Raw genomic sequence first — 27,283 nt, 5'->3', positions numbered from 1 at the left:
ATATAGACGTAGACACATAGACATCATATACACGTAGACACATAGACATCATATAGACGTAGACACATAGACATCATATATACATAGAAACATAGACATCATATATACGTAGACACATAGACATCATATATACGTAGACACATAGACATCATATATACGTAGACACATTGACATCATATATACATAGAAACATAGACATCATATATACGTAGACACATAGACATCATATATACGTAGACACATAGACATCATATATACATAGAAACATAGACATCATATATACGTAGACACATAGACATCATATATACGTAGACACAGACATCATATATACGTAGACACATAGACATCATATAGACGTAGACACATAGACATCATATATACATAGAAACATAGACATCATATATACGTAGACACATAGACATCATATATACGTAGACACATAGACATCATATAGACGTAGACACATAGACATCATATATACATAGACACATAGACATCATATATACATAGACACATAGACGTCATATATACGTAGACAGACATCATATACACGTAGACACATAGACATCATATAGACGTAGACACATAGACATCATATAGACGTAGACACATAGACATCATATATACGTAGAAACATAGACATCATATATACGTAGAAACATAGACATCATATATACGTAGAAACATAGACATCATATAGACGTAGACACATAGACATCATATACACGTAGACACATAGACATCATATAGACGTAGACACATAGACATCATATATACATAGAAACATAGACATCATATATACGTAGACACATAGACATCATATATACGTAGACACATAGACATCATATATACGTAGACACATAGACATCATATATACGTAGACACATAGACATCATATATACGTAGACACATGGACATCATATATACGTAGACACATAGACATCATATACACGTAGACACATAGACATCATATAGACGTAGACACATAGACATCATATAGACGTAGACACATAGACATCATATATACGTAGAAACATAGACATCATATATACGTAGAAACATAGACATCATATATACGTAGAAACATAGACATCATATAGACGTAGACACATAGACATCATATACACGTAGACACATAGACATCATATAGACGTAGACACATAGACATCATATATACATAGAAACATAGACATCATATATACGTAGACACATAGACATCATATATACGTAGACACATAGACATCATATATACGTAGACACATAGACATCATATATACGTAGACACATAGACATCATATATACGTAGACACATGGACATCATATATACGTAGACACATAGACATCATATAGACGTAGACACATAGACATCATATATACATAGAAACATAGACATCATATATACGTAGACACATAGACATCATATATACGTAGACACATAGACATCATATAGACGTAGACACATAGACATCATATATACATAGACACATAGACATCATATATACATAGACACATAGACGTCATATATACGTAGACAGACATCATATACACGTAGACACATAGACATCATATAGACGTAGACACATAGACATCATATAGACGTAGACACATAGACATCATATATACGTAGAAACATAGACATCATATATACGTAGAAACATAGACATCATATATACGTAGAAACATAGACATCATATAGACGTAGACACATAGACATCATATACACGTAGACACATAGACATCATATAGACGTAGACACATAGACATCATATATACATAGAAACATAGACATCATATATACGTAGACACATAGACATCATATATACGTAGACACATAGACATCATATATACGTAGACACATAGACATCATATATACATAGAAACATAGACATCATATATACGTAGACACATAGACATCATATATACGTAGACACATAGACATCATATATACATAGAAACATAGACATCATATATACGTAGACACATAGACATCATATATACGTAGACACAGACATCATATATACGTAGACACATAGACATCATATAGACGTAGACACATAGACATCATATATACATAGAAACATAGACATCATATATACGTAGACACATAGACATCATATATACGTAGACACATAGACATCATATAGACGTAGACACATAGACATCATATATACGTAGACACATGGACATCATATATACGTAGACACATAGACATCATATATACATAGACACATAGACATCATATATACGTAGACACATAGACATCATATAGACGTAGACACATAGACGTCATATATACGTAGACAGACATCATATATACGTAGACACATAGACATCATATATACGTAGACACATGGACATCATATATACGTAGACACATAGACATCATATAGACGTAGACACATAGACGTCATATATAGTTAGACACACAGACATCATATATACGTAGACACATAGACGTCATATATACGTAGACACATAGACATCATATATACGTAGACACATAGACATCATATATACGTAGACACATAGACATCATATATACGTAGACATATAGACATCATATATACGTAGACACATAGACATCATATATACGTAGAAACATAGACATATATATGTAGAAAAATAGACATCATATATACATAGACACATAGACATCATATATACGTAGACACATAGACATCATATATACGTAGACACATAGACATCATATATACGTAGAAACATAGACATAATATATACGTAGACACATAGACATCATATATACGTAGACACATAGACATCATATAGACGTAGACACATAAACATATATACGTAGAAACATAGACATCATATATACGTAGACACATAGACATCATATACACGTAGACACATAGACATCATATAGATGTAGACACATAGACATCATATATACGTAGAAACATAGACATCATATATACGTAGAAACATAGACATCATATAGACGTAGACACATAGACATCATATATACGTAGACACATAGACATCATATATACGTTGAAACATAGACATCATATATACGTAGAAACATAGACATCATATACACGTAGAAACATAGACATCATATATACGTAGAAACATAGACATCATATAGACGTAGACACATAGACATCATATAGACGTAGACACATAGACATCATATAGACGTAGACACATAGACATCATATAGACGTAGACACATAGACATCATATATACGTAGAAACATAGACATCATATATACGTAGAAACATAGACATCATATATACGTAGAAACATAGACATCATATAGACGTAGACACATAGACATCATATACACGTAGACACATAGACATCATATATACGTAGACACATAGACATCATATAGACGTAGACACATAGACATCATATATACATAGAAACATAGACATCATATATACGTAGACACATAGACATCATATATACGTAGACACATAGACATCATATATACGTAGACACATAGACATCATATATACATAGAAACATAGACATCATATATACGTAGACACATAGACATCATATATACGTAGACACATAGACATCATATATACGTAGACACATAGACATCATATATACGTAGACACATAGACATCATATATACATAGAAACATAGACATCATATATACGTAGACACATAGACATCATATATACGTAGACACATAGACATCATATATACATAGAAACATAGACATCATATATACGTAGACACATAGACATCATATATACGTAGACACAGACATCATATATACGTAGACACATAGACATCATATAGACGTAGACACATAGACATCATATATACATAGAAACATAGACATCATATATACGTAGACACATAGACATCATATATACGTAGACACATAGACATCATATAGACGTAGACACATAGACATCATATATACGTAGACACATGGACATCATATATACGTAGACACATAGACATCATATATACATAGACACATAGACATCATATATACGTAGACACATAGACATCATATAGACGTAGACACATAGACGTCATATATACGTAGACAGACATCATATATACGTAGACACATAGACATCATATATACGTAGACACATGGACATCATATATACGTAGACACATAGACATCATATAGACGTAGACACATAGACGTCATATATAGTTAGACACACAGACATCATATATACGTAGACACATAGACGTCATATATACGTAGAAACATAGACATCATATATACGTAGACACATAGACATCATATATACGTAGACACATAGACATCATATAGACGTAGACACATAGACATCATATATACGTAGACACATGGACATCATATATACGTAGACACATAGACATCATATATACATAGACACATAGACATCATATATACGTAGACACATAGACATCATATAGACGTAGACACATAGACGTCATATATACGTAGACACATAGACATCATATATACGTAGACACATGGACATCATATATACGTAGACACATAGACATCATATAGACGTAGACACATGGACATCATATATACGTAGACACATAGACATCATATAGACGTAGACACATAGACGTCATATATACGTAGACACATAGACATCATATATACATAGACACATAGACATCATATATACATAGACACATAGACATCATATATACATAGACACATAGACATCATATATACATAGACACATAGACGTCATATATACGTAGACAGACATCATATATACGTAGACACATGGACATCATATATACGTAGACACATAGACATCATATATATGTAGACACATAGACGTCATATATACGTATATTCCTAACAGTCAAACACATTGCTGCAAATGTTCCACACCAACCCACGATGGCTTAACAGGCAGAAAATCTGCAATAATAGATCTGAAACCCCAGAAAGTCCAGACCTCAATCCAGCAGTCGATGTTCTGGTCCGACAACCAATTTTTATGGATCCACTATCAGATTCCAGATCTATTGATAAAGAATCAACAGTGTCTGGCTACATTGTGGTGTTTGTGACATGTTTGTTCTCTTGCAATGATAAAATGTTGTTCCTGTTCTGGATGGGTGTGTCCAGAACGTCGTTCCTGTTCTGGATAGTAAACCTGTTTGGAACTTGTCCTGGATTTTCTCACCATTTATTGTGGAGTTATATGCAGACAGACTGAAAAGAGATGATTGTTGCCTTCAGGAGGAAGAAGAATAAACAAAGCACTGTTTCCATCCTGGGAGAGGAGGTGGAGGTGGTGGAGGAATACAAGTATCTTGGAGTTCAGCTGGACAACAAACTGGACTGGAAATGCAACACTGACTACATCTACAAGAAAGGTCAGAGCAGACTGTACTTCTTAAGGAAGCTGAGATGGTTTAACGTCTGCACCAAGATGTTGCATATCTTCTATAAGTCTGTTGTGGAGAGTGCAGTCAGCTTTGCAGCATCTGCTGGGGTAGTAGCATCAGAACCAGAGACTTGAAGAGAATCAACAAACTGATCCAGAAAGCTGCTTCTGTGCTTGGAGTAACTCTGGAGCCGCTGGAGCTGATTGTCCAAAGAAGAATGCTGCACAAGCTGATGAAGATGATGGAGGATTCTTCACACCCTCTCCACAACACAGTGATGAAACAACAAAGTGTGTTCAGTGAGCGGCTTCTTCAGGTCCGATGTAAGACTGAAAGATACAGAAGATCATTCCTGCCAGCAGCCATCAGCCTCCGGAACAAGACCTCCTCTAGTTATTATTATTATATACTACAATATTTCCCTTTGGGGATTAATAAAGTATTTTTCATTTCATTTCATTATATATATATATATATATATATATATATATATATATATATATATATATATATATATATATATATATATATGATAATGGAATGTTACTTCTGAGTGCTATATTTTATTATTAAACCTACATAAAATGAAACATCCTGGGTCTAATGTCTTGCTGTTCTGTATACAGCAAAATTTGGATTGTCTTCATTAAATCTTACTCCAAGGTTTTTGGAAAGTTAGCAGCCCTTGTGTACCAGGAAATGTCCCTCAGCAGTCTAAACCTATCGTAGCATTACTAAGGGATAGTTAGATAGCTAGGGATCCCTAACTATTGGACTTAAAATATTTAAGTTAAAATATTTTAACTGAAAAGCACGTTGTTTTTTAATGTTTTACAGTGATCTGTATCATAACAATATCTCTGCCCTTTGTAACAAACCAAACTGTGAGGAAAAACAGGTAAAAATCCGTGGAGTTCTTGTCGTGGTTGGACCTACACCTTACAAATAAATGCATTGGAGGCGCATGGAGACCCATCCAAGATGGCGGCGCGATGAGACGTCAGCTCCTATAGGCGCCGTGATACAATGCAGCGTCTATGTATATATGATGTCTATGTATATGATGTCTATGGGTGACGTAGCCCCGCGAACCGGAAGTGTTTCCCGGTGCGGTTCCGGTCCAGCGGGGTGAAGTGGGTGAAAGGTGAGCAGAACCTCGGACCACCATGCTGCAGAACACCGGGTAAGTTCGATTCTGTCGCCCCGTTACCGTCCCAAACTTCAGTTCGAGGAGTTTATGTTCGGTTCGAATTGCAAAGCCGCGCGTGCTGCGGGAGATTCCGGGTTCCTGCCGCGCGACCTCTGAGCAATGGGGGGGGGGTGGGTCTGGTCTCTGGTCTCTACTCTCTACTCTGGTCTCTACTCTGGTCTGGTCTCTGGTCTGGTCTGGTCTGGTCTGGTCTGGTCTCTGGTCTGGACCCTGGTCTGGTCTCTACTCTGGTCTCTGGTGTCTGGTCTGGACCCTGGTCTGGTCTCTGGTCTGGTCTGGACCCTGGTCTAGTCTCTGGCCTTGTCTGGTCTCTGGTCTGGATCCTGGTCTAGAAGCTGGTCTGAACCCTGGTCTGGTCTGGTCTGTGGTCTGGACTCTGGTCTGGACCCTGGTCTGGTCTCGACTCTGGTCTAGAATCTGGTCTGGTTTCTGGTCTTGACCTTAGTCTTGTCTCTGATCTTATCTCTGGTCTGGTCTGGTCTCTGGCCTGGACTCTGGTCTGCTCTCTGGTCTGGTCTGATCTCTGGCCTGGACTCTGGTCTGGACCCTCGTCTGGTCTGGTCTGGTCTGGACCCTGGTCTGGTCTGGTCTGGTCTCTGGCCTGGACTCTGGTCTGGACCCTCGTCTGGTCTGGTCTGGTCTGGTCTCTGGTCTGGACTCTGGTCTGGTCTGGACCCTGGTCTGGTCTAGTCTTGACTTTGGTCTGTGGTCTGGTCTCTGGTCTGGACTCTGGTCTGGTCTGGACCCTGGTCTGTTCTCTGGTCTGGACCTTAGTCTGGTCTCTGGTCAGCTCTGGTCTGGTCTGGTTTCTGGTCTGGACCCTGGTCTGGTTTCTGGTCTTGACCCTAGTCTGGTCTCTGGTCAGCTCTGGTCTGGTCTGGTTTCTGGTCTTGACCCTAGTCTGGTCTCTGGTCTCTGGTCAGCTCTGGTCTGGTCTGGTTTCTGGTCTGGACCCTGGCCTGGTTTCTGGTCTTGACCCTAGTCTGGTCTCTGGTCTTGTCTCTGGTCTGGTCTGGTCTGGACTCTGGTCTCTAGTCTGGTCTGGACCCTGGTCTGGTCTCTGGTCTGTTGTCTGGTCTGGACCCTTGTCTGGACCCTGGTTTGGTTTTCTGGTCTTGGCCCTAGTCTGGTCTCTGATCTTATCTCTGGTCTGGTCTGGACCCTGGTCTGTTCTGGTCTCTGGCCTGGACTCTGGTCTGGACCCTCGTCTGGTCTGGTCTGGTCTCTGGTCTGGACTCTGGTCTGGAGCCTGTTCTGGTCTGGTCTGGACTTTGGTCTCTGGTCTGGTCTGGACCTTAGTCTGGTCTCTTGTCTCTGGTCTGGTCTGGTCTGGTTTCTGGTCTGGACCCTGGTCTGGTTTCTGGTCTTGACCCTAGTCTGGTCTCTGATCTTGTCTCTGGTCTGGTCTGGTCTCGGGTCTGGTCTGGTCTGGTCTCTGGTCTGGTCTGGTTTCTGGTCTGGACCCTGGTCTGATTTCTGGTCTTGACCCTAGTCTGGTCTCTGGTCTTGTCTCTGGTCTGGTCTGGACTCTGGTCTTGTCTCTGGTCTGGTCTGGTCTCGGGTCTGGTCTGGTCTGGTCTGGTCTCTGCTCTGGTCTCTGGTCTGGACTCTGGTCTAGACCCTGGTCCAGGGTCTGGTCTGGTTTCTACTCTGGTCTCTTGTCTGATCTGGACTCTGGTCTGGATCCTGGTCTAGAATCTGGTCTGGTCTCTGGTCTGTTTTCTGCTCTGGACCCTAGTCTGGTCTCTTGTCTGGTCTCTGGTCTGGTCTCTGGTCTGGACTCTGGTCTGGTCTGGATCCTGGTCTAGAATCTGGTCTGGTCTCTGGTCTGGACCATAGTCTGGTCTCTGGTCTGGTCTGGACTCTGGTCTGGTCTCTGGTCTGGACCGTAGTCTGGTCTCTGGTCTGTTCTGGACTCTGGTCTGGTCTTTGGTCTGGACCGTAGTCTGGTCTCTGGTCTGGACTCTGCTCTGGACCCTAGTCTGGTCTCTTGTCTGGTCTCTGGTCTAGACCCTGGTCTGGTCTGGTCTCTGGTCTGGACTCTGGTCTGGTCTGGATCCTGGTCTGGTCTCTGGTCTAGACCCTGGTCTGGTCTCTGGTCTGGACCGTAGTCTGGTCTCTGGTCTGGACTCTGGTCTGGACCCTGGTCTTGTCTGGTCTCTGGTCTGGACTCTGGTCTGGACTCTGGTCTGGATTCTGGTCTGTTCTCTGGTCTGGTCTCTGGTCTTGTCTGGACTCTGGTCTGGACCCTGGTCTTGTCTGGTCTCTGGTCTGGACTCTGGTCTGTTCTCTGGTCTGGACTCTGGTCTGGACTCTGGTCTGGACCCTGGTCTTGTCTGGTCTCTGGTCTGGACTCTGGTCTGGACTCTGGTCTGTTCTCTGGTCTGGTCTCTGGTCTTGTCTGGTCTCTGGTCTGGACCCTGGTCTGGATCCTGGTCTGGACTCTGGTCTGGATCCCAGTCTAGATTCTGGTCTGGTCTCACTGGAAACCAGATCTCACTGGAAACCAGTTCTTACTGGAAACCAGTTCTTACTGGAAACCAAGTCTTACTGGAAACCAGGTCTCACTGGAAACCAGGTCTCACTGGAAACCAGGTCTCACTGGAAACCAGGTCTCACTGGAAACCAGTTCTTACTGGAAACCAGTTCTTACTGGAAACCAGGTCTCACTGGAAACCAGGTCTCACTGGAAACCAGTTCTTACTGGAAACCAGGTCTCACTGGAAACCAGGTCTCACTGGAAACCAGTTCTTACTGGAAACCAGGTCTCACTGGAAACCAGGTCTCACTGGAAACCAGGTCTCACTGGAAACCAGTTCTTACTGGAAACCAGGTCTCACTGGAAACCAGTTCTCACTGGAAACCAGGTCTCACTGGAAACCAGTTCTCACTGGAAACCAGTTCTCACTGGAAACCAGTTCTCACTGGAAACCAGTTTCTCACTGGAAACCAGTTCTTACTGGAAACCAGTTCCTCACTGGAAACCAGGTCTCACTGGAAACCAGTGCAAATAGAAAGAAAATAGAGAACACGCTAAAAGAGAGAACAGGCTAACTGTTGTTTCTGCAGGAAGTTAGCTGGCTGCACGCTTTTCATCACTGGAGCTAGCCGGGGTATTGGAAAGGCTATCGCTCTGAAAGCTGCAAGAGATGGAGCCAACATCGTCATCGCAGCCAAGACGGCCAATCCTCACCCAAAAACTGCCAGGGGACCATCTACACTGCTGCACAGGAAGGTGAGCTAACTGCTAACACAAACACCAACAAGGAAGGTCAGCTAACTGCTAACACAAACACCGACTAGGAAGGTCAGCTAACTGCTAACACAAACACCAACTAGGAAGGTCAGCTAACTGCTAACACAAACACCAACTAGGAAGGTCAGCTAACTGCTAACACAAACACCAACTAGGAAGGTCAGCTAACTGCTAACACAAACACCAACAAGGAAGGTCAGCTATCTGCTAACACAAAACACCAACAAGGAAGGTCAGCTAACTGCTAACACAAACACCAACAAGGAAGGTCAGCTAACTGCTAACACAAACACCAAACAAGGAAGGTCAGCTAACTGCTAACAAACACCAACAAGGAAGGTCAGCTAACTGCTAACACAAACACCAACAAGGAAGGTCAGCTAACTGCTAACACAAACACCAACAAGGAAGGTCAGCTAACTGCTAACACAAACACCAACAAGGAAGGTCAGCTAACTGCTAACACAAACACCAACAAGGAAGGTCAGCTAACTGCTAACACAAACACCAACAAGGAAGGTCAGCTAACTGCTAACACAAACACCAACAAGGAAGGTCAGCTAACTGCTAACACAAACACCAACAAGGAAGGTCAGCTAACTGCTAACACAAACACCAACAAGGAAGGTCAGCTAACTGCTAACACAAACACCAACTAGGAAGGTCAGCTAACTGCTAACACAAACACCAACAAGGAAGGTCAGCTAACTGCTAACACAAACACCAACAAGGAAGGTCAGCTAACTGCTAACACAAACACCAACAAGGAAGGTCAGCTAACTGCTAACACAAACACCAACAAGGAAGGTCAGCTAACTGCTAACACAAACACCAACAAGGAAGGTCAGCTAACTGCTAACACAAACACCAACAAGGAAGGTCAGCTAACCTGCTAACACAAACACCAACAAGGAAGGTCAGCTAACTGCTAACGACAAAACACCGAACAAGGAAGGTCAGCTAACTGCTAACACAAACACCAACAAGGAAGGTCAGCTAACTGCTAACCACAAACACCAACAAGGAAGGTCAGCTAACTGCTAACACACAAACACCAAGGTCAGCTAACTGCTAACACAAACACCAACAAGGAAGGTCAGCTAACTGCTAACACAAACACCAACAAGGAAGGTCAGCTAACTGCTAACACAAACACCAACAAGGAAGGTCAGCTAACTGCTAACACAAACACCAACAAGGAAGGTCAGCTAACTGCTAACACAAACACCAACTAGGAAGGTCAGCTAACTGCTAACACAAACACCAACAAGGAAGGTCAGCTAACTGCAGGAAAAAGTGAAGCCGATGCAGAAGTGCATAAAACTGCAGTTCCCACTTCATCCACTAGGGGCTGCAAAACAGAGCAAATCCCCATAGACTCCCATGTTAGCCCCTTAACAGCCACCCCCCAAAATGCCTAATATGCCTGAAAAAGACAAACCCAAATTAAATTAGATGCTGTTCTTGAATCCTTTGGAGTAGATTCAAAAGCATGGTCTCTTTATAAAGAAAACACTCTAAAGTTTTACCCTGAGCTTTCAGATGTATTGTAACTGTAAGCAGCATAAAGTTATTGAAGTTGGAACACAAGGAAATTTCTGTTTTTTTCCCTCGTCTGAGTTTCTCTTCTACTGTGTCAACATGCTGCTCATGGAGAGATGGAGATATGGACTGGAAAATCAGATGGAGCTGTAGCATGAAGCCTTTCCTATGACCAGTTAAAGTTTGGTGACAATAGCAGCCACAGTTATTATTCTATGAGGGCTTTACTGTAAGTATGTTCATACACTCCCCAAAGTGGCCATTTGGAGTCTCCAACTTCAATAAGCTCTAACTCCAGAACACTTCAACATACAGTCATCAATGAGACTCAAATGAAAGGTGGCATCAAGAGGAATATTGCTGTATATTCATATTTACTATCAGTATTATTGAAATTCACCAGGTGATGCATAAACACACTAAAAGCTTATTTTTTATAATGTGCATTATAATAAGAGTCAGAATAAGTTTTATAGTCATAATTTTTATATATGTAAACAATATAATGCCATGTTATGTAATGTAAACAAAATGTAATAATAAAAACACCATAACACAATAGAATTTACATATTTACATTAGTTTTGAACTATTGTCATATAAAGAGTGTTTGTAAAAGTAAAGTAAAAAGCAGGAGAGCAGAATATGTAGCTGTTATGATGAGCAGGGGTCCTGGTGGTCTGAAGGGCAGGAATGTAGTCTTCCTCTGGAAGGAGCTGGTCCTTCTTCATCTGAAGAGCTGCTGGGTTTCCATCACAATCACATGACAGACTAATAAAGACAAACAAGAAGTTTTTATCCCACATTAGTCCTGCGACTGTAATAAGTGTATGTTCTAACAGACACGCATCCCTGCACGCATGCGCACACAGAGTATGGAAGCGGTCCACACACACGCAGATAAATCAGCAGCAGCTTATTTTCTTTCTATCATTTTCTATTTATGAACAAATGTTTACAACTGGAGGGAAATAGAGGTGTTGAACCGCTGCGTCTCTTTCATCGCTGCTCTTTTTGCTTCACGCACACTCGGACTGAACGACACCCGCATGAACGGTTCCCCCGGTCCGGGGTCTGACGTTTTAGAGCCGAGACCCCAAGTTTTCTAACAAACCAGGTCCCACGTCTTTAGCAGACCCAACAGAACCGCTGGAGATACGGCAACAGTAAGAAACAACGGGAAGAAAACAACGCGGACGCCCCCACCCCTCCCCCCCCCCCCCCCCCCACCCCTCCTCACCCCATCCTGACGCACAAAGTAAACAAGCTGATCGACGAGCTCTGGAAGCGGAAACGTATTTGATTGTCAGACCACCTAGGTTGACACTCAGTGGATATTATTAGCTAAAGAATTTCAATTTTCAAATTCAACTTTATTTATATAGCACCAAATCACAGCAATGCCATCTCAAGACACTTTACAGACAGAAAAAAAACATGAATAATGAAAGCCAATTCATAACAGCCTATATAAGGAAACCAACAGATTGAGTTGAGTCCAACTCAATCTCCCATCCTGAGCAAGCGCACTGGCGACAGTGGGAAGGAAAAAACTCCCTTTTAACAGGAAGGAAACCTCCGGCAGAACCCGGCTCAAGGACCATGAATCAATCCAGTTGGTCAAAAATGGGTCAATCAGAAGGGGTGAGCCTACCTGTGTGTTATGCGCAGTTGTATTAAAATAGGAAACTTCCAAAATATCGTAGGAGCGTGATATAAAAACCGCCACCGGTTAAGTGGTTAAAAAGGCCAACTTAATTGCAGAAACAAAGACGTTTACAGCAGAAACAAAGACGTTTACGGCAGAAATAAAGACGTTTACGGCAGAAATAAAGACGTTTACGGCAGAAAGAAAGACGTTTACGGCAGAAAGAAAGACGTTTACGGCAGAAAGAAAGACGTTTACGGCGGAAAGAAAGACGTTTACGGCGGAAAGAAAGACGTTTACGGCGGAAAGAAAGACGTTTACGGCGGAAAGAAAGACGTTTACGGCGGAAAGAAAGACGTTTACGGCGGAAAGAAAGACGTTTACGGCGGAAAGAAAGACGTTTACGGCGGAAACAAGGACGTGTACGGCGGAAACAAGGACGTGTACGGCGGAAACAAGGACGTGTACGGCGGAAACAAGGACGTGTACGGCGGAAACAAGGACGTGTACGGCGGAAACAAGGACGTGTACGGCGGAAACAAGGACGTGTACGGCGGAAACAAGGACGTGTACGGCGGAAACAAGGACGTGTACGGCGGAAATAAACATGTTTACAGCCTGGTAGAAAAATCCATTTTAGGTTTAATAGGTCAGGTTTACCTTCATGACAACTGTGGGGGGAGTGAATTTTTTTTCTAACTCGCGCGTTTAAAAGTAATTTAATCCCTAAATTTGGCATATTTAGGGGCGTGTCCTTTTGATACCCGATCTCCCGCTTCAAGTCAGAAGAACATAGAACAACCACGGTTTTTAGTTTGTTAACAACGTGACTTAGCTTTAGCCCTCTTACCTCTGTTAGCTGGTTAGCTCCTATTAGCTTGGTTAGCTTTTAGTTGCAGAAAGCTCTGAGTTTGCTCGATGTCAATCATCCACCATGACGCTCACAGCCCCCCTCTCAGCTCCGCATTTTTGTCCATATTTGTATTTTTCGGGTGAGACGACACGCATGCCCCTGCCAAGATGGTGATGGTAGGAACCGCCCACCGAGCTTCAATTCAGCTCTTCAGAAACCTACGGGTGACGTCACGGAGGCTCCTCCCATCTTTTATATACAGCCTACGTGCAGGACACTGGCCCTCAAAGGCCTGGATTTGAACATCCCGAAGATCCTAGCAGCTATGTTGTCGGGGGCTTTATGCACCTGGTAGGATCACCCATGGCAAAAAGGTGTCTCGGGGAGGGACCAGACCAAGCACAGCTCATTGACCCCTACGATGACGATGAACTACCGAGACCCCCATCTGGAGCCAGGCCTGGGGGTGGGGTAGGAGAGCGAGCGTCTGGTGGCCGGGCCTTTGCCCATGGGGCCCGGTCGGGCTCAGCCTGAAAGGGTTCCATGGGCCCCACCTCCCGTGGGCTCACCATCTGCGGGAGGAGCCGTAGGGGTCGGGTGCAATGTGAGCTGGGCGGCAGCAAGAGGCGGGGACCCTGGCGGTCCGATCCCCGGCTGCAGAAGCTGGCTCTAGGGACGTGGAACGTCACCTCTCTGGTGGGGAAGGAGCCTGAGCGTGTGAGCAAGGTTGAGCGGTTCCGACTAGATATAGTTGGACTCACCTCGACGCATGGCTTGGGCTCTGGAACCAGAACCCTCCAGAGGGGCTGGACCTTCTTCCACTCTGGAGTTGCTCATGGTGGGAGGCGCCGAGCAGGTGTGGGCATTCTCATCAGCCCCCAGCTTGGTGCCTGCACGTTGGGGTTTACCCCGGTGGATGAAAGGGTAGTTTCCCTCCGCCTCCGGGTGGGGGGACGGGTCCTGACTGTTGTCTGTGCTTATGCACCGAACAGCAGTTCAGAGTACCCACCCTTTCTGGAGTCCTTGGAGGGAGTGCTGGAGGGTGCTCCTTCTGGGGACTCCATTGTTCTGCTGGGGGACTTCAATGCTTACGTGGGCAATGACAGTGAGACCTGGAGGGGAGTGATTGGGAGGCATGGTCCCCCCCCTCTGAACCCAAATGGTGTTTTGTTATTGGACTTCTGTGCTCGTCATGGATTGTCCATAACGAACACCATGTTCCAACATAAGAGTGTCCATATGTACACCTGGCATCAGAACTCCCTGGGCCGCAGTTCCATGATCGATTTTGTAGTCGTATCGTCGGACCTGCGGCCACATGCCTTGGACACTCGGGTGAAGAGGGGGGCGGAGCTTCAACTGATCACCACCTGGTGGTGAGTTGGCTCAGATGGTGGGGGAGGAAGCCGGTCAGATCTGGCAGGCCCAAACGTGTTGTGAGGGTCTGCTGGGAACGTCTGGCTGAGTCCCCCATCAGAGCGAGCTTCAACTCCCACCTTCAGCAGAGCTCCGGGAGTATGGGGTACCGGACCCCCTTGTAAGGGCTGTCCGGTCCCTGTACGACAGGTGTCAGAGCTTGGTCCACATTGCCGGTAGTAAGTCGGATTTGTTTCCGGTGAGGGTTGGACTTCGCCAAGGCTGCCCTTTATCACCGATTGTTCATAACTTATATGGACAGAATTTCTAGGCGCAGCCGAGGTGTTGAGGGGATCCGACTTGGTGGCCTCAGGATTGGGTCCCTGCTTTTTGCAGATGACGTGGTCCTGTTGGCTTCATCTGGTCGTGATCTCCAGCTCTCACTTGAGCGATTCGCAGCCGAGTGTGAAGTGGTTGGGATGAGAATCAGCACCTCCAAATCTGAGACCATGGTCCTCAGCCGGAATAGGGTGGATTGCCCTCTCCGGGTCGGGAGTCAGGTCCTGCCTCAAGTGGAGGAGTTTAAATATCTCGGGGTCTTGTTCACGAGTGAGGGAAGGATGGAGCGTGAGATCGACAGACGGATCGGTGCGGCGTCTGCAGTAATGCGGACTCTGCACCGGTCTGTCGTGGTGAAGAAGGAGCTGAGCCAGAAGGCGAAGCTCTCCATTTACCAGTCGATCTACGTTCCTACCCTCACCTATGGTCATGAGCTGTGGGTCGTGACCGAAAGAAGGAGATCTCGTATACAGGCGGCTGAAATGGGTTTCCTCTGCAGGGTGGCCGGGCTCTCCCTTAGAGATAGGGTGAGGAGCTCGGTCATCCGGGAGGAGATCAGAGTAGAGCCGCTGCTCCTCCGCATCGAGAGGAGCCAGTTGAGGTGGCTCGGGCATCTGGTCAGGATGCCTCCTGGACCTCCCTGGTGAGGTGTTCCAGGCACGTCTCTCTGGGAGGAGACCCCGGGGAAGACCCAGGACACGCTGGAGGGATTATATCTCTCGGCTGACCTGGGAACGCCTCGGGATCCCCCCGCAGTGTTGGTAAATGTGGCTGGGGAGAGGGAAGTCTGGGCTTCCCTGCTTAGGCTGCTGCCCCCGCGACCCGACCCTGGATAAGCAGCACAAAGACGTTTTCTAGGGGTGTCTGAATGTCTGGAAAAAAAACAGTCGTGTACTTGAAATTGCCCACAATGCACCTTTAAAGTAATGTCCATCGACGGTCACTAGACGGGTCGATCTAGACCACAATGCATTGTGGGCAGGAGTTAAAAGTTGCACAAGTGACACAAATGTCAAAGCAGGTTAAAAAACTAGACAACTTTTAATATTTTCTTTTCTAATAAATGCAACAAAAAGAATAAAATACTAATTAAGGAAGTAAAATATTTAATAAGTTTGGATTAGATCTGGGAGTGTTGCCACATGTAGTAAATGGGTGTCTTGGGGGCAGTGTGAACATTGGGGCACAGCCACAGGACGGTGAGTTACCAAGCTAACTGCTAACATAAGCAGGGACTCTGAAAGGTGCACTAACAGGCTAACTGTGAACATAATCAGTGTCATGGAAGTTTGCAAACGGATACTTGCTTGTTGCAGGACATGAATGTATTTAATCACTCGCACATGAAACAAACTGTGGGACACGTTTGAGGAACTGAACGTGTGTGTGTGTCGCAGTGGAGGCGGCAGGTGGGAAAGCGTTGCCATGCGTTGTGGACATTCGAGACGAGCAGCAGGTTGGAGCAGCTGTTCAGAAAGCTGTTGAAACGTTTGGAGGTAAAACTCTTTTTCTTTTTACAGACCGAGCTCATCTGACTTCCTGTTCATGGTAAACTCATCCTGGTCTCTTCATCAGCACAGTTCTTGTCTGTGATTGTCAGGTATCGACATTCTGGTGAACAATGCCAGTGCCATCAGCCTGACTGGAACTCTGGAGACACCCATGAAGAAGGTGGACCTGATGCTGGGGATCAATTTGAGAGGAACCTACCTGACGTACACACGCTTTACACATATAACCAGTTAACTTCCTAGTGTTAACCAGCAGGGATTAACTATCTGGGGTAACTAGCTGGGGTTAACCAGCAGGGATTAACTAACTGGGGTTAACCAGCAAGGATTAACTAACTGGGGTTACCCAGCTGGGATTAACTAGCTGGGGTTAGCTAGCTGGGGGTAACTAACAGGGATTAGCTATCTTGGGTAACTAGCTAGGGTTAACCAGCAGGAATTAGCTAGCTGGGGTTAACCAGCAGGGATTAGCTAGCTGGGGTTAACCAGCAGGGATTAACTAGCGAGGGTTAACCAGCTGGGATTAGCTAACTGGGGGTAACTAACAGGGATTAGCTAGCGAGGTTTAACCAGCTGGGATTAGCTAGCTGGGGTTAACCAGCAGGGATTAACTAGCGAGGGTTAACCAGCAGGGATTAGCTAGCTGGGGTTAACCAGCAGGGATTAACTAGCAAGGGTTAACCAGCTGGGATTAGCTAACTGGGGGTAACTAACAGGGATTAGCTAGCGAGGGTTAACCAGCTGGGATTAGCTAACTGGGGTTAACCAGCAGGGATTAACTAGCAAGGGTTAACCAGCTGGGATTAGCTAACTGGGGGTAACTAACAGGGATTAGCTAGCGAGGGTAACTAGCTGGGGTTAACAGGTTCCTAAACTCATGGTTTGTTGCCTTCAGGTCGAAGATGGTCATCCCTCACCTGCTGAAGAGTCGTCATCCTCACATCTTGAACTTGTCGCCTCCCCTCAACCTCAACCCTGTCTGGTTCAAGAACCACACAGGTAACTGTAATAACCAGTCCTTCAGTTGCTCCATCCCCCAGCCTACCTGATGATGTCCTTACATCTTTGTTATCGTCAGCCTACACGATGGCCAAATACGGCATGTCCATGTGCGTCCTGGGAATGGCCGAAGAGTTCAGAGGTCAGATTGCTGTGAATGCCCTCTGGCCCAAAACAGGTGGGTGGCTCATAGTTAGCATGCTAACATGTTAAAAAAAAAAAACAGTTTTCTCTTTGTTTCTATTTTCTTTCTGTCCCTCTTCCATCCTCTCCAGCCTGGTCCAGCAGTGCAAACTTTGTAACACAAGCAATAATACAAAACAAATAGAAAAATAAAACAAGAATCCAGAAAATCAAAGGGAGCATTGTATCTATAAAGTTCCTCTTGGCAAAGCAAGTTTGCTCTGCAGAACAAAGCATCCAGATAAACATTCTGCTTGTTTAAATGTTGGACAAGACAAAAAATAAAAGGGTAGAAGAACTTCTTTATTAAACCCATCGGTGTTTCATCCATTAACCGCTGTGTTGTTGCCATAGCAATCCAGACGGCAGCCATGGACATGCTGGGCGGAGAGGGCGTGGGTAAACAGTGTCGTACAGCGGACATCATTGCTGACGCTGCCTACATCATCCTGTCCAAACCCAAGGACTATACGGGCCACTTTGTGGTGGATGAGGACCTCCTCAAAGCTCATGGTGTCCAAGACTTCAACCCGTACGCTGTCCAACCAGGTAACCACTTGCTACCTTAGCTGACTGTGGTACAGCACATATATGTGGTTCTCACATTGGTCTCTGATGGATCTGCAGGTCATCCACTTCTGCCAGACTTCTTCCTGGATGAAGCTCCAGAGGCTCTTGTCCAGCAGATGGAGCAGCATGGTGAGAAGTACGAACGGCACAGCAGCATAAAACTACAAACATGGCTGGGGTCGACTTTTCATTCACCTCTAACTTGACCAATTCCTTCTCGGTTGCCAGGGGCAACCCCAGCCTTCAAACCGCCAACAGGCGAGGCCACGCCCCCCTCTGGTGGACCAATAGAGAGCACCTTTGATGTGATCAGAAGTGTTATTAACGAAGATGTGGTGAAGTCCACGCAGGGCATCTACAGATTTGACCTGTCAGGTAAACCTGAACATCGTCCTTATCAGGATATCCTTCCTGTGGGTGTGTCTTTAACTTGGACTTCCTCATATCCATATAAGGAGAACATGGTGGCATTTGGTTTCTGGACCTAAAGAGCGGCTCAGGCAGCGCAGGTCAAGGTGAACCGCCGGTCAAAGCTGACGTTGTCATGACAATGGATTCCAGCGACTTCAGTAAGATGTTTTCAGGTGAGTATCGCCATGGCAACGATGCCAGATGTAAATTTGAATGGATTAAACTGTGGTAACCCACAGAGGTCATATATACATAGACGCCGCATAGCATCACACTGCTGACGTCTCATCGCGCCGCCATCTTGGATGGGTCTCCATGCGCCTCCAATGCATTTATCTGTAAGGTGCAGGTCCAACCACAACAATAACTTCACCAATTTTTACCTGATTTTTTTCTCACAGTTTGGTTTGTTACAAAGGACAGAGATATTATGATACAGATCACTGTAAAACATTAAAAATTACGTGCTGAAATATTTTTATGCTATTTAACGAAGACATGAAGTAGCTACAATATAAATAAATGTATAAATTAATTTGATGCTGACATGTTTGTTTATTGATGCATTTGGGTTTATTTTTATCTGATCTAATAAATTATTCAACCTTGTAAAATGTAATTTCACACGATCTGCTTTCAGTATTGCGCCGGTTATTGCACTGTATGCTGAACAAAATACAGCAATAGTTGCTGCTTTCTCTTGACGACAGTTGACTCTCTTTTATTTACATTTAGTAATTCATCAGTATAGAGATACAGCTGTACAAAGTCTGAAAATAAAGTTTTGTATCAAAACTTTGCAATTCAGAAGTTACCCAGAAAAACACTCAGAGCGTAAACTTCCGCCAAGGCCTTTAAAACGTTCCTGGATCCAAACGCGCGCCTGCGTTCCCAACCCGCCCTGCCTCGTGCACCCCCCCCCCCGCCTGCGTTCCCAACCCGCCCTGCCTCGTGCACCCCCCCCCCCGCCTGCGTTCCCAACCCGCCCTGCCTCGTGCACCCCCCCCCGCCTGCGTTCCCAACCCGCCCTGCCTCGTGCACCCCCCCCCCGCCTGCGTTCCCAACCCGCCCTGCCTCGTGCACCCCCCCCCGCCTGCGTTCCCAACCCCCCTCCCGTGTGCACCAACCCCCCCCCCCCCCCCCCGTGCACCAACCCCCCCCCCCCCCCCCCGTGCACCAACCCCCCCCCCCCCCCCCCGTGCACCAACCCCCCCCCTCCCCCCACCACCAACCCCCCCCCCCCCCCCGTGTGCACCACCCGCCCCCCCCCATTTCTCCAAAGGGGCGTGGCCTGCGCTGTATGGAAAATGTCGAGCTACGTAGGTTGTTTACAAGTGGTGCAATAAAAATACCTGTTTTTCCGGACACTAAATGATCATGTTTAATAATCATGACTACAATATTGATCAAGATAATCATGACTATTATTTTGGTCATCATCGTGCAGCCCTGCTTGGCAGTGGATTCAGGGTGTGTTTCTGTAACGGAGGTGTTACAAGGTCTTTAGATTCCAGCCCCACCAACACAATGAGAAGGACAGATGGAAATTAAAACTATGCTTGTTTAAAAAGATATAAGACCAACTGTAAAAAATGCAGGGGCCAGCCTTGTGAGGCGACCACCTGCAATACGCGGTTTTTTCCCGGCTATCAGTCCAATCCAGCGTCCACACCGCGTCTTCCTCGGCGCCTTGCCAGTCACAAAGGGCCCAGTGTACGCCACAGTCCGATCCTGAAATCCGGTGCCAGATCTCTGCTCCGCTGCCTGCCGCTTCTCCATCCAGGCCTGACGACCTCACAGGGGAGAAATGGACTCAACATACATTCCATACGTGGAAAGTTGCTCACATGCAACCCCAGTGGGCAAAATAATTACTTTCCTTTCAATGAGGGATAGCGAGCGTTGATGCGATGCGCTGCAGGTCTGCCGCGATCCGACCAGGGAAATCCGCCACCACCGGGTCAGGAAAATCCACCTGAGACGCAAGCGTGGGTCCAGCTGCTCCTTCCGGACAGCATTCACCTAAATGCAGCCTCCGCAGCAGCTGTCAAGCATCCTGTTTATAATGAGTGGGAGGATCAATGTAATGAAGTCCAGGTGTGTCCATTTGCAGTCAAACGTCTCAGTTTTATCCTGGTAATTCAGTCCAACATCACACAACACACTGGATAAATAAAATTCAAATCACAACATGGCACAAATGTTGAATTAACCTGATCATATAAAAAACTAACATTGTTCTGCATCCTGTGACATTTCCATGGTAACAGCTGTTTTCAGCACTGGGAGAAATACCTCTCGCTACTTCTGCTGCAGACACTTTATATTGTGTAAATAGCATTATTCATTCATCAAATGTTGTAAATGTCTGGTCCTACTTCCACACTCGAGCCCAGTAAACGCTGCTGGTGTTGGCTTTGTTCTGGTTTCAGCTCCTCCATCTTCTGTTTCAGGGAAACTGAAGCCCACACTGGCCTTCATGTCCGGGAAGCTGCGGATCAAAGGCGACATGACGCTCGCCATCAAGCTGGAAAAACTTATGAGCCGCATGAACAAGGCCAAGCTGTGACTCTGAAGTCCCGCCCACGGGCCGCTTAGGCCACGCCTCCTCACCATTTATTGCCGTACATTTTGCCTTAACATGCTTAGAAGTAAAGAACTTCAAAACATTGTGGTTTGCTTACTTTTCTGATCCAGATCCGGTCTTTTCTGATCCAGATCAGGCGGCCTTTATTAAAATCAAGTGAGGTTTTTATAGATTCTGACTTTCAGTTTAATATCTGAGAAATTGGAGCGACACTAGTGTCACCATGGTAACAATAAATAAACAAATGTGTTTACAGTGACTGGGATGTGTTTGTTACGGCCAGGAAATTTTCTGAGAGGGGGGCTGTCCACACCCTGGACAGGTCGCCGGTCCATCACCGGACCAACACAGAAGGATAAACAACCTTCATTCCCAGGAGGAACCAGTCAACATAACACGTCTGGATGGTGAGAGAAAGCCAGAGGAAGCCAGAGAACCTACGCATACCACTTCCCGAAAGGGTTACATGGGCCCTACCTCCCGTGGGCTCACCATCTGCGGGAGGAGCCGTAGGGGTCGGGTGCAATGTGAGCTGGGCGGCAGCAAGGGGCGGGGACCCTGGTGGTCCGATCCCCGGCTGCAGAAGCTGGCTCTAGGGACGTGGAACGTCACCTCTCTGGTGGGGAAGGAGTCTTATCTTGTGCGCGAGGTTGAGCGGTTCCGGCTAGATATAGTTGGACTCACCTCGACGCATGGCTTGGGCTCTGGAACCAGAACCCTCGAAAGGAGCTGGACCTTCTTCCACTCTGGAGTTGCTCATGGTGAGAGGCGCTGAGCAGGTGTGGGCATTCTCATCAGCCCCCAGCTTGGTGCCTGCACGTTGGGGTTTACCCCGGTGGATGGAAACTACCGGCCGGTCTCACTGGTGCCGTTCTTATCTAAACTACTAGAGCGTTCAGTCTTCAGCCAAGTCTCCCAGTTCCTCCATGATGAAAACCTTTTTGATCCACATCAGTCTGGCCTTAGGCAAGGCCATTCCACTGAAACTGCTCTCCTGTCTGTTACTGATTCCCTCCGGCTTGCCAGATCCACTGGTCAGTCCTGGTCCTGCTGGACCAGATCCACCACTCAGTCCTGATCCTGCTGGACCAGATCCACTGGTCAGTCCTGGTCTTGCTGGACCTGTCTGCTGCTTTTGACCCAGCCAACCAGTCTCCTCTCCACTGTCTGAGCTCGGCATCTCTGGATCTGTCCTCCTCTGGTCCACGTCCTACCTCTCAGGAAGATCCTTCAGAGTGTCCTGGTGAGGAGAAGTGTCCAGATCACATGAAAACAGGGCAGCCTCAGGGATCGGTGCTCGGCCCTCTTCTCTTTCCACTATACACCTCCTCACTCGGTGCAGTTAGAAGTTCTCATGGCTTCTCCAACCACTACTATGCAGATGACACTCAGCTTTTCCTCTCCTTCCCACCAGACGACGTCTCACTGAGAATATCAGCTTGTCTTGCTGATATCTCTGCATGGATGAAGGATCGCCACCTTCAGCTCCATCTGTCCAAGACAGAGCTCATTGTCTGTCCAGCCGGTCCTTCCTTACCTCCACAGATACGTGTGAAGCTCCACTCTATCACACTTGTTCCTACGACTGCTGCCTGGAATCTGGGTGTCATGGTGGATGACCAGCTGACCTTTAAGGTCCATGTTGCCTCGGTTGCCCGTACCTGTCGATATGCTCTCTACAACATCAAGAGAATCAGACGTACCTGACAGAACATACGACCCAGCTTCTGGTTCAGGCTATGGTCATCTCACGCATGGATTACTGCAGTTCCCTACTGGCAGGTCTGCCTGCATGCTGGTTAAACCTCTGCAGATGATCCAGAACCAGCAGCACGTCTGGTCCTCAACCAACCCAAACGAGCTCATGTCACTCCGCTGCTAATCGCTCTTCACTGGCTTCCAATAGCAGAGCATCAGATTCAAAGCTCTGCTTCTTGTTTATAAAACAATAAGTCAAACGGCTCCCGTCTACCTTCACACCTTCATCCAGGCCTACACTCCCTCTCCACAGTTACGCTCTACCAGTGAAAGACGCCATGAAGCGTTACCATGACTATGTGGGACTAAATTACCAGCCAGACTCTTTTTCTCTGTTGTTCCAAGATGGTGGAACGACCTGCCGAACTCTTGTCTGCTCTGCAGAGTCCTGATCTGCTTTAAGCTGCAGACTCAGCTGTTTATTTCTGCTCTTAGTTTAGTATTTATCAGAGGAGTTGGAGAACTTAGCCCAGTTCTTTGCAACAAACATTATGGTATTCATTATTTGTATTTTAACATTGGTGATATTGTAGGGTGGGGAAAAAAAAGCATGTTGCACTACACGTCAACACCGCAGTCCACCTGGACTCCAGCAGTCCACCTGGACTCCAGCAGTCCACCAGCACTTTCCCACGATGTCCTCTACTGTTTGATTTCATGTTTGTGTTGTTCTCACTCTCATATGTAAGTCGCTTTGGATAAAAGCGTTGCTAAATGACTGTAGAACAGAATAGAATAGAATGAAAGGGTAGTTTCCCTCCGCCTCCGGGTGGGGGGACGGGTCCTGACTGTTGTCTGTGCTTATGCACCGAACAGCAGTTCAGAGTACCCACCCTTTCTGGAGTCCTTGGAGGGAGTGCTGGAGGGTGCTCCTTCTGGGGACTCCATTGTTCTGCTGGGGGACTTCAATGCTCACGTGGGCAATGACAGTGAGACCTGGAGGGGAGTGATTGGGAGGCATGGTCCCCCCCCTCTAAACCCAAATGGTGTTTTGTTATTGGACTTCTGTGCTCGTCATGGATTGTGCATAACGAACACCATGTTCCAACATAAGAGTGTCCATATGTACACCTGGCATCAGGACTCCCTGGGCCGCAGTTCCATGATCGATTTTGTAGTCGTATCGTCGGACCTGCGGCCACATGCCTTGGACACTCGGGTGAAGAGGGGGGCGGAGCTTCAACTGATCACCACCTGGTGGTGAGTTGGCTCAGATGGTGGGGGAGGAAGCTGGGTTAGGGTCTCCCACCTCCTGTCTCCCCCCTGCCTTTCCTTCTGACACACACACAACTTGTCCAGGCCTACATGACTCTCAGCAGCAGGTTGACATGATAGTAGCTTATTAACTTCATGTGGAAATGCGCCGTATTAGTCTGGAGAACTGCAGCAGGACAGCAGGAGAGAAACGGGTGAAACGCAGAAGGTGCAGCTGGTGACAAAGCCAGGTGAAACCAACCAATAGAAACTCTGCTCTCTTTCACCAGCGCAGGCCCCGCCCATCGAAAACCAACCAATAGAAACTCTGCTCTCTTTCACCAGCGCAGGCCCCGCCCATTGAAAACCAACCAATAGAAACTGCTCTCATTCACCAGCGCAGGCCCCGCCCATCGAAAACCAACCAATAGAAACTCTGCTCTCTTTCACCAGCGCAGGCCCCGCCCATCGAAAACCAACCAATAGAAACTCTGCTCTCATTCACCAGCGCAGGCCCCGCCCATCAAAACCAACCAACAGAAACTCTGCTCTCTTTCACCAGCGCAGGCCCCGCCCATCGAAAACCAACCAATAGAAACTCTGCTCTCATTCACCAGCGCAGGCCCCGCCCATTGAAAACCAACCAATAGAAACTCTGCTCTCATTCACCAGCGCAGGCCCCGCCCATCGAAAACCAACCAATAGAAACTCTGCTCTCTTTCACCAGCGCAGGCCCCACCCATCGAAAACCAACCAATAGAAACTCTGCTCTCATTCACCAGCGCAGGCCCCGCCCATCAAAACCAACCAACAGAAACTCTGCTCTCATTCACCAGCGCAGGCCCCGCCCATCAAAACCAACCAACAGAAACTCTGCTCTCATTCACCAGCGCAGGCCCCGCCCATTGAAAACCAACCAATAGAAACTCTGCTCTCATTCACCAGCGCAGGCCCCGCCCATCGAAAACCAACCAATAGAAACTCTGCTCTCTTTCACCAGCGCAGGCCCCACCCATCAAAACCAACCAACAGAAACTCTGCTCTCATTCACCAGCGCAGGCCCCGCCCATCGAAAACCAACCAACAGAAACTCTGCTCTCATTCACCAGCGCAGGCCCCGCCCATCAAAACCAACCAACAGAAACTCTGCTCTCATTCACCAGCGCAGGCCCCACCCATCAAAACCAACCAACAGAAACTCTGCTCTCATTCACCAGCGCAGGCCCCGCCCATCGAAAACCAACCAATAGAAACTCTGCTCTCTTTCACCAGCGCAGGCCCCACCCATCAAAACCAACCAACAGAAACTCTGCTCTCATTCACCAGCGCAGGCCCCGCCCATCAAAACCAACCAACAGAAACTCTGCTCTCATTCACCAGCGCAGGCCCCGCCCATCAAAACCAACCAATAGAAACTCTGCTCTCATTCACCAGCGCAGGCCCCGCCCATCAAAACCAACCAATAGAAACTCTGCTCTCTTTCACCAGCGCAGGCCCCGCCCATCGAAAACCAACCAACAGAAACTCTGCTCTCTTTCACCAGCGCAGGCCCCGCCCATTGAAAACCAACCAACAGAAACTCTGCTCTCATTCACCAGCGCAGGCCCCGCCCATCGAAAACCAACCAACAGAAACTCTGCTCTCTTTCACCAGCGCAGGCCCCGCCCATCAAAACCAACCAACAGAAACTCTGCTCTCATTCACCAGCGCAGGCCCCGCCCATCAAAACCAACCAACAGAAACTCTGCTCTCATTCACCAGCGCAGGCCCCGCCCATCAAATGCAGTTAAATTCGCAACCAAAACTTTAGAATTGGCAAGCAAAGAGGACCGATTTGCAAAGAAAACTTTATAACTTGTAACCAAATGTTTTTACTGTAAAGAGATGAGGACTTATTTTTATGCACAATGGTTGTAGTTTCTGACTTACAAACATTAGTTTTGATTGAAAAATACTGTAGTTTTGATTGAAAACATTAGTTTTGATTGAAGTTAGAGAAGTATGCTGTCTCAAAAATATATTTTTTAATTGGAACCTAATTTGTTTCTATCCCTACAAAAAAATTTGATTCTCACTTTTTTTTTTTTTGCTCTCAAAAATAATTTTTGGTTTCAAATCTAACTTTTTTGATTGAATAATAAAGACACACATATTTCTCCATATGATGTCTGTTATTTATGAGACAGATTTCATCCATCAGAGGCAAACTAGATGCTATGATGGCAAATTATGTGCAATGATCACTTTTTTGCAGGCAAAAATAGCTACTTTGTGCCCTAATTCCGCGCGCCGCTGCATGTAGTCGGTTGTATTGACATTTATACAAGCCGTGATTCCTTTATGCAGATTCTACATAATATTGAGAAGAAATATACCATTGATTCTAGAAATTATTGTTCAACATGGCTGGAAATGATACTTGTGTAATAAAGGAGCACATACAACCCCATTAGCTGGACTGGACATTAGAAACATCAGCAAAGACCAGCGGCCGCTTCAGAAAGCAGCAACTTGCCTG

The 27,283-nt window shown here is 46.1% G+C and overlaps 2 protein-coding genes across 2 annotated transcripts; both read left to right on the top strand.

The window, feature by feature from the left end:
• The first annotated feature begins 6,419 nt into the window (after window positions 1-6,419).
• On the top strand, window positions 6,420-21,893 carry hsdl2 (hydroxysteroid dehydrogenase like 2). The gene is given in 12 exon segments (XM_079256167.1): window positions 6,420-6,531; window positions 9,628-9,763; window positions 9,766-9,793; window positions 16,950-17,048; window positions 17,153-17,267; window positions 17,959-18,062; window positions 18,142-18,240; window positions 18,600-18,794; window positions 18,873-18,944; window positions 19,044-19,190; window positions 19,271-19,399; window positions 21,680-21,893. Coding segments are annotated over 12 exon segments (1,257 nt in total). The 5' UTR covers window positions 6,420-6,514; the 3' UTR covers window positions 21,796-21,893.
• LOC306768280 (uncharacterized protein) lies at window positions 6,658-9,643 on the top strand (the record flags this gene model as incomplete). Its single annotated transcript, XM_079256569.1, has 3 exons — window positions 6,658-6,672; window positions 8,639-9,492; window positions 9,529-9,643. 3 exons carry the CDS (start codon window positions 6,658-6,660, stop codon window positions 9,581-9,583), a joined length of 924 nt encoding a protein of 307 aa, XP_079112695.1. The 3' UTR covers window positions 9,584-9,643.
• Window positions 21,894-27,283: the final 5,390 nt, after the last annotated feature.

The sequence above is a fragment of the Telmatherina bonti genome (genome assembly GCF_933228915.1).
Source record: "Telmatherina bonti genome assembly, chromosome: 17".
Lineage (NCBI taxonomy): Eukaryota > Metazoa > Chordata > Actinopteri > Atheriniformes > Telmatherinidae > Telmatherina > Telmatherina bonti.
Note: the sequence above shows the minus strand (reverse complement) of the source record. Positions and strands in the feature narration are given on the sequence as shown.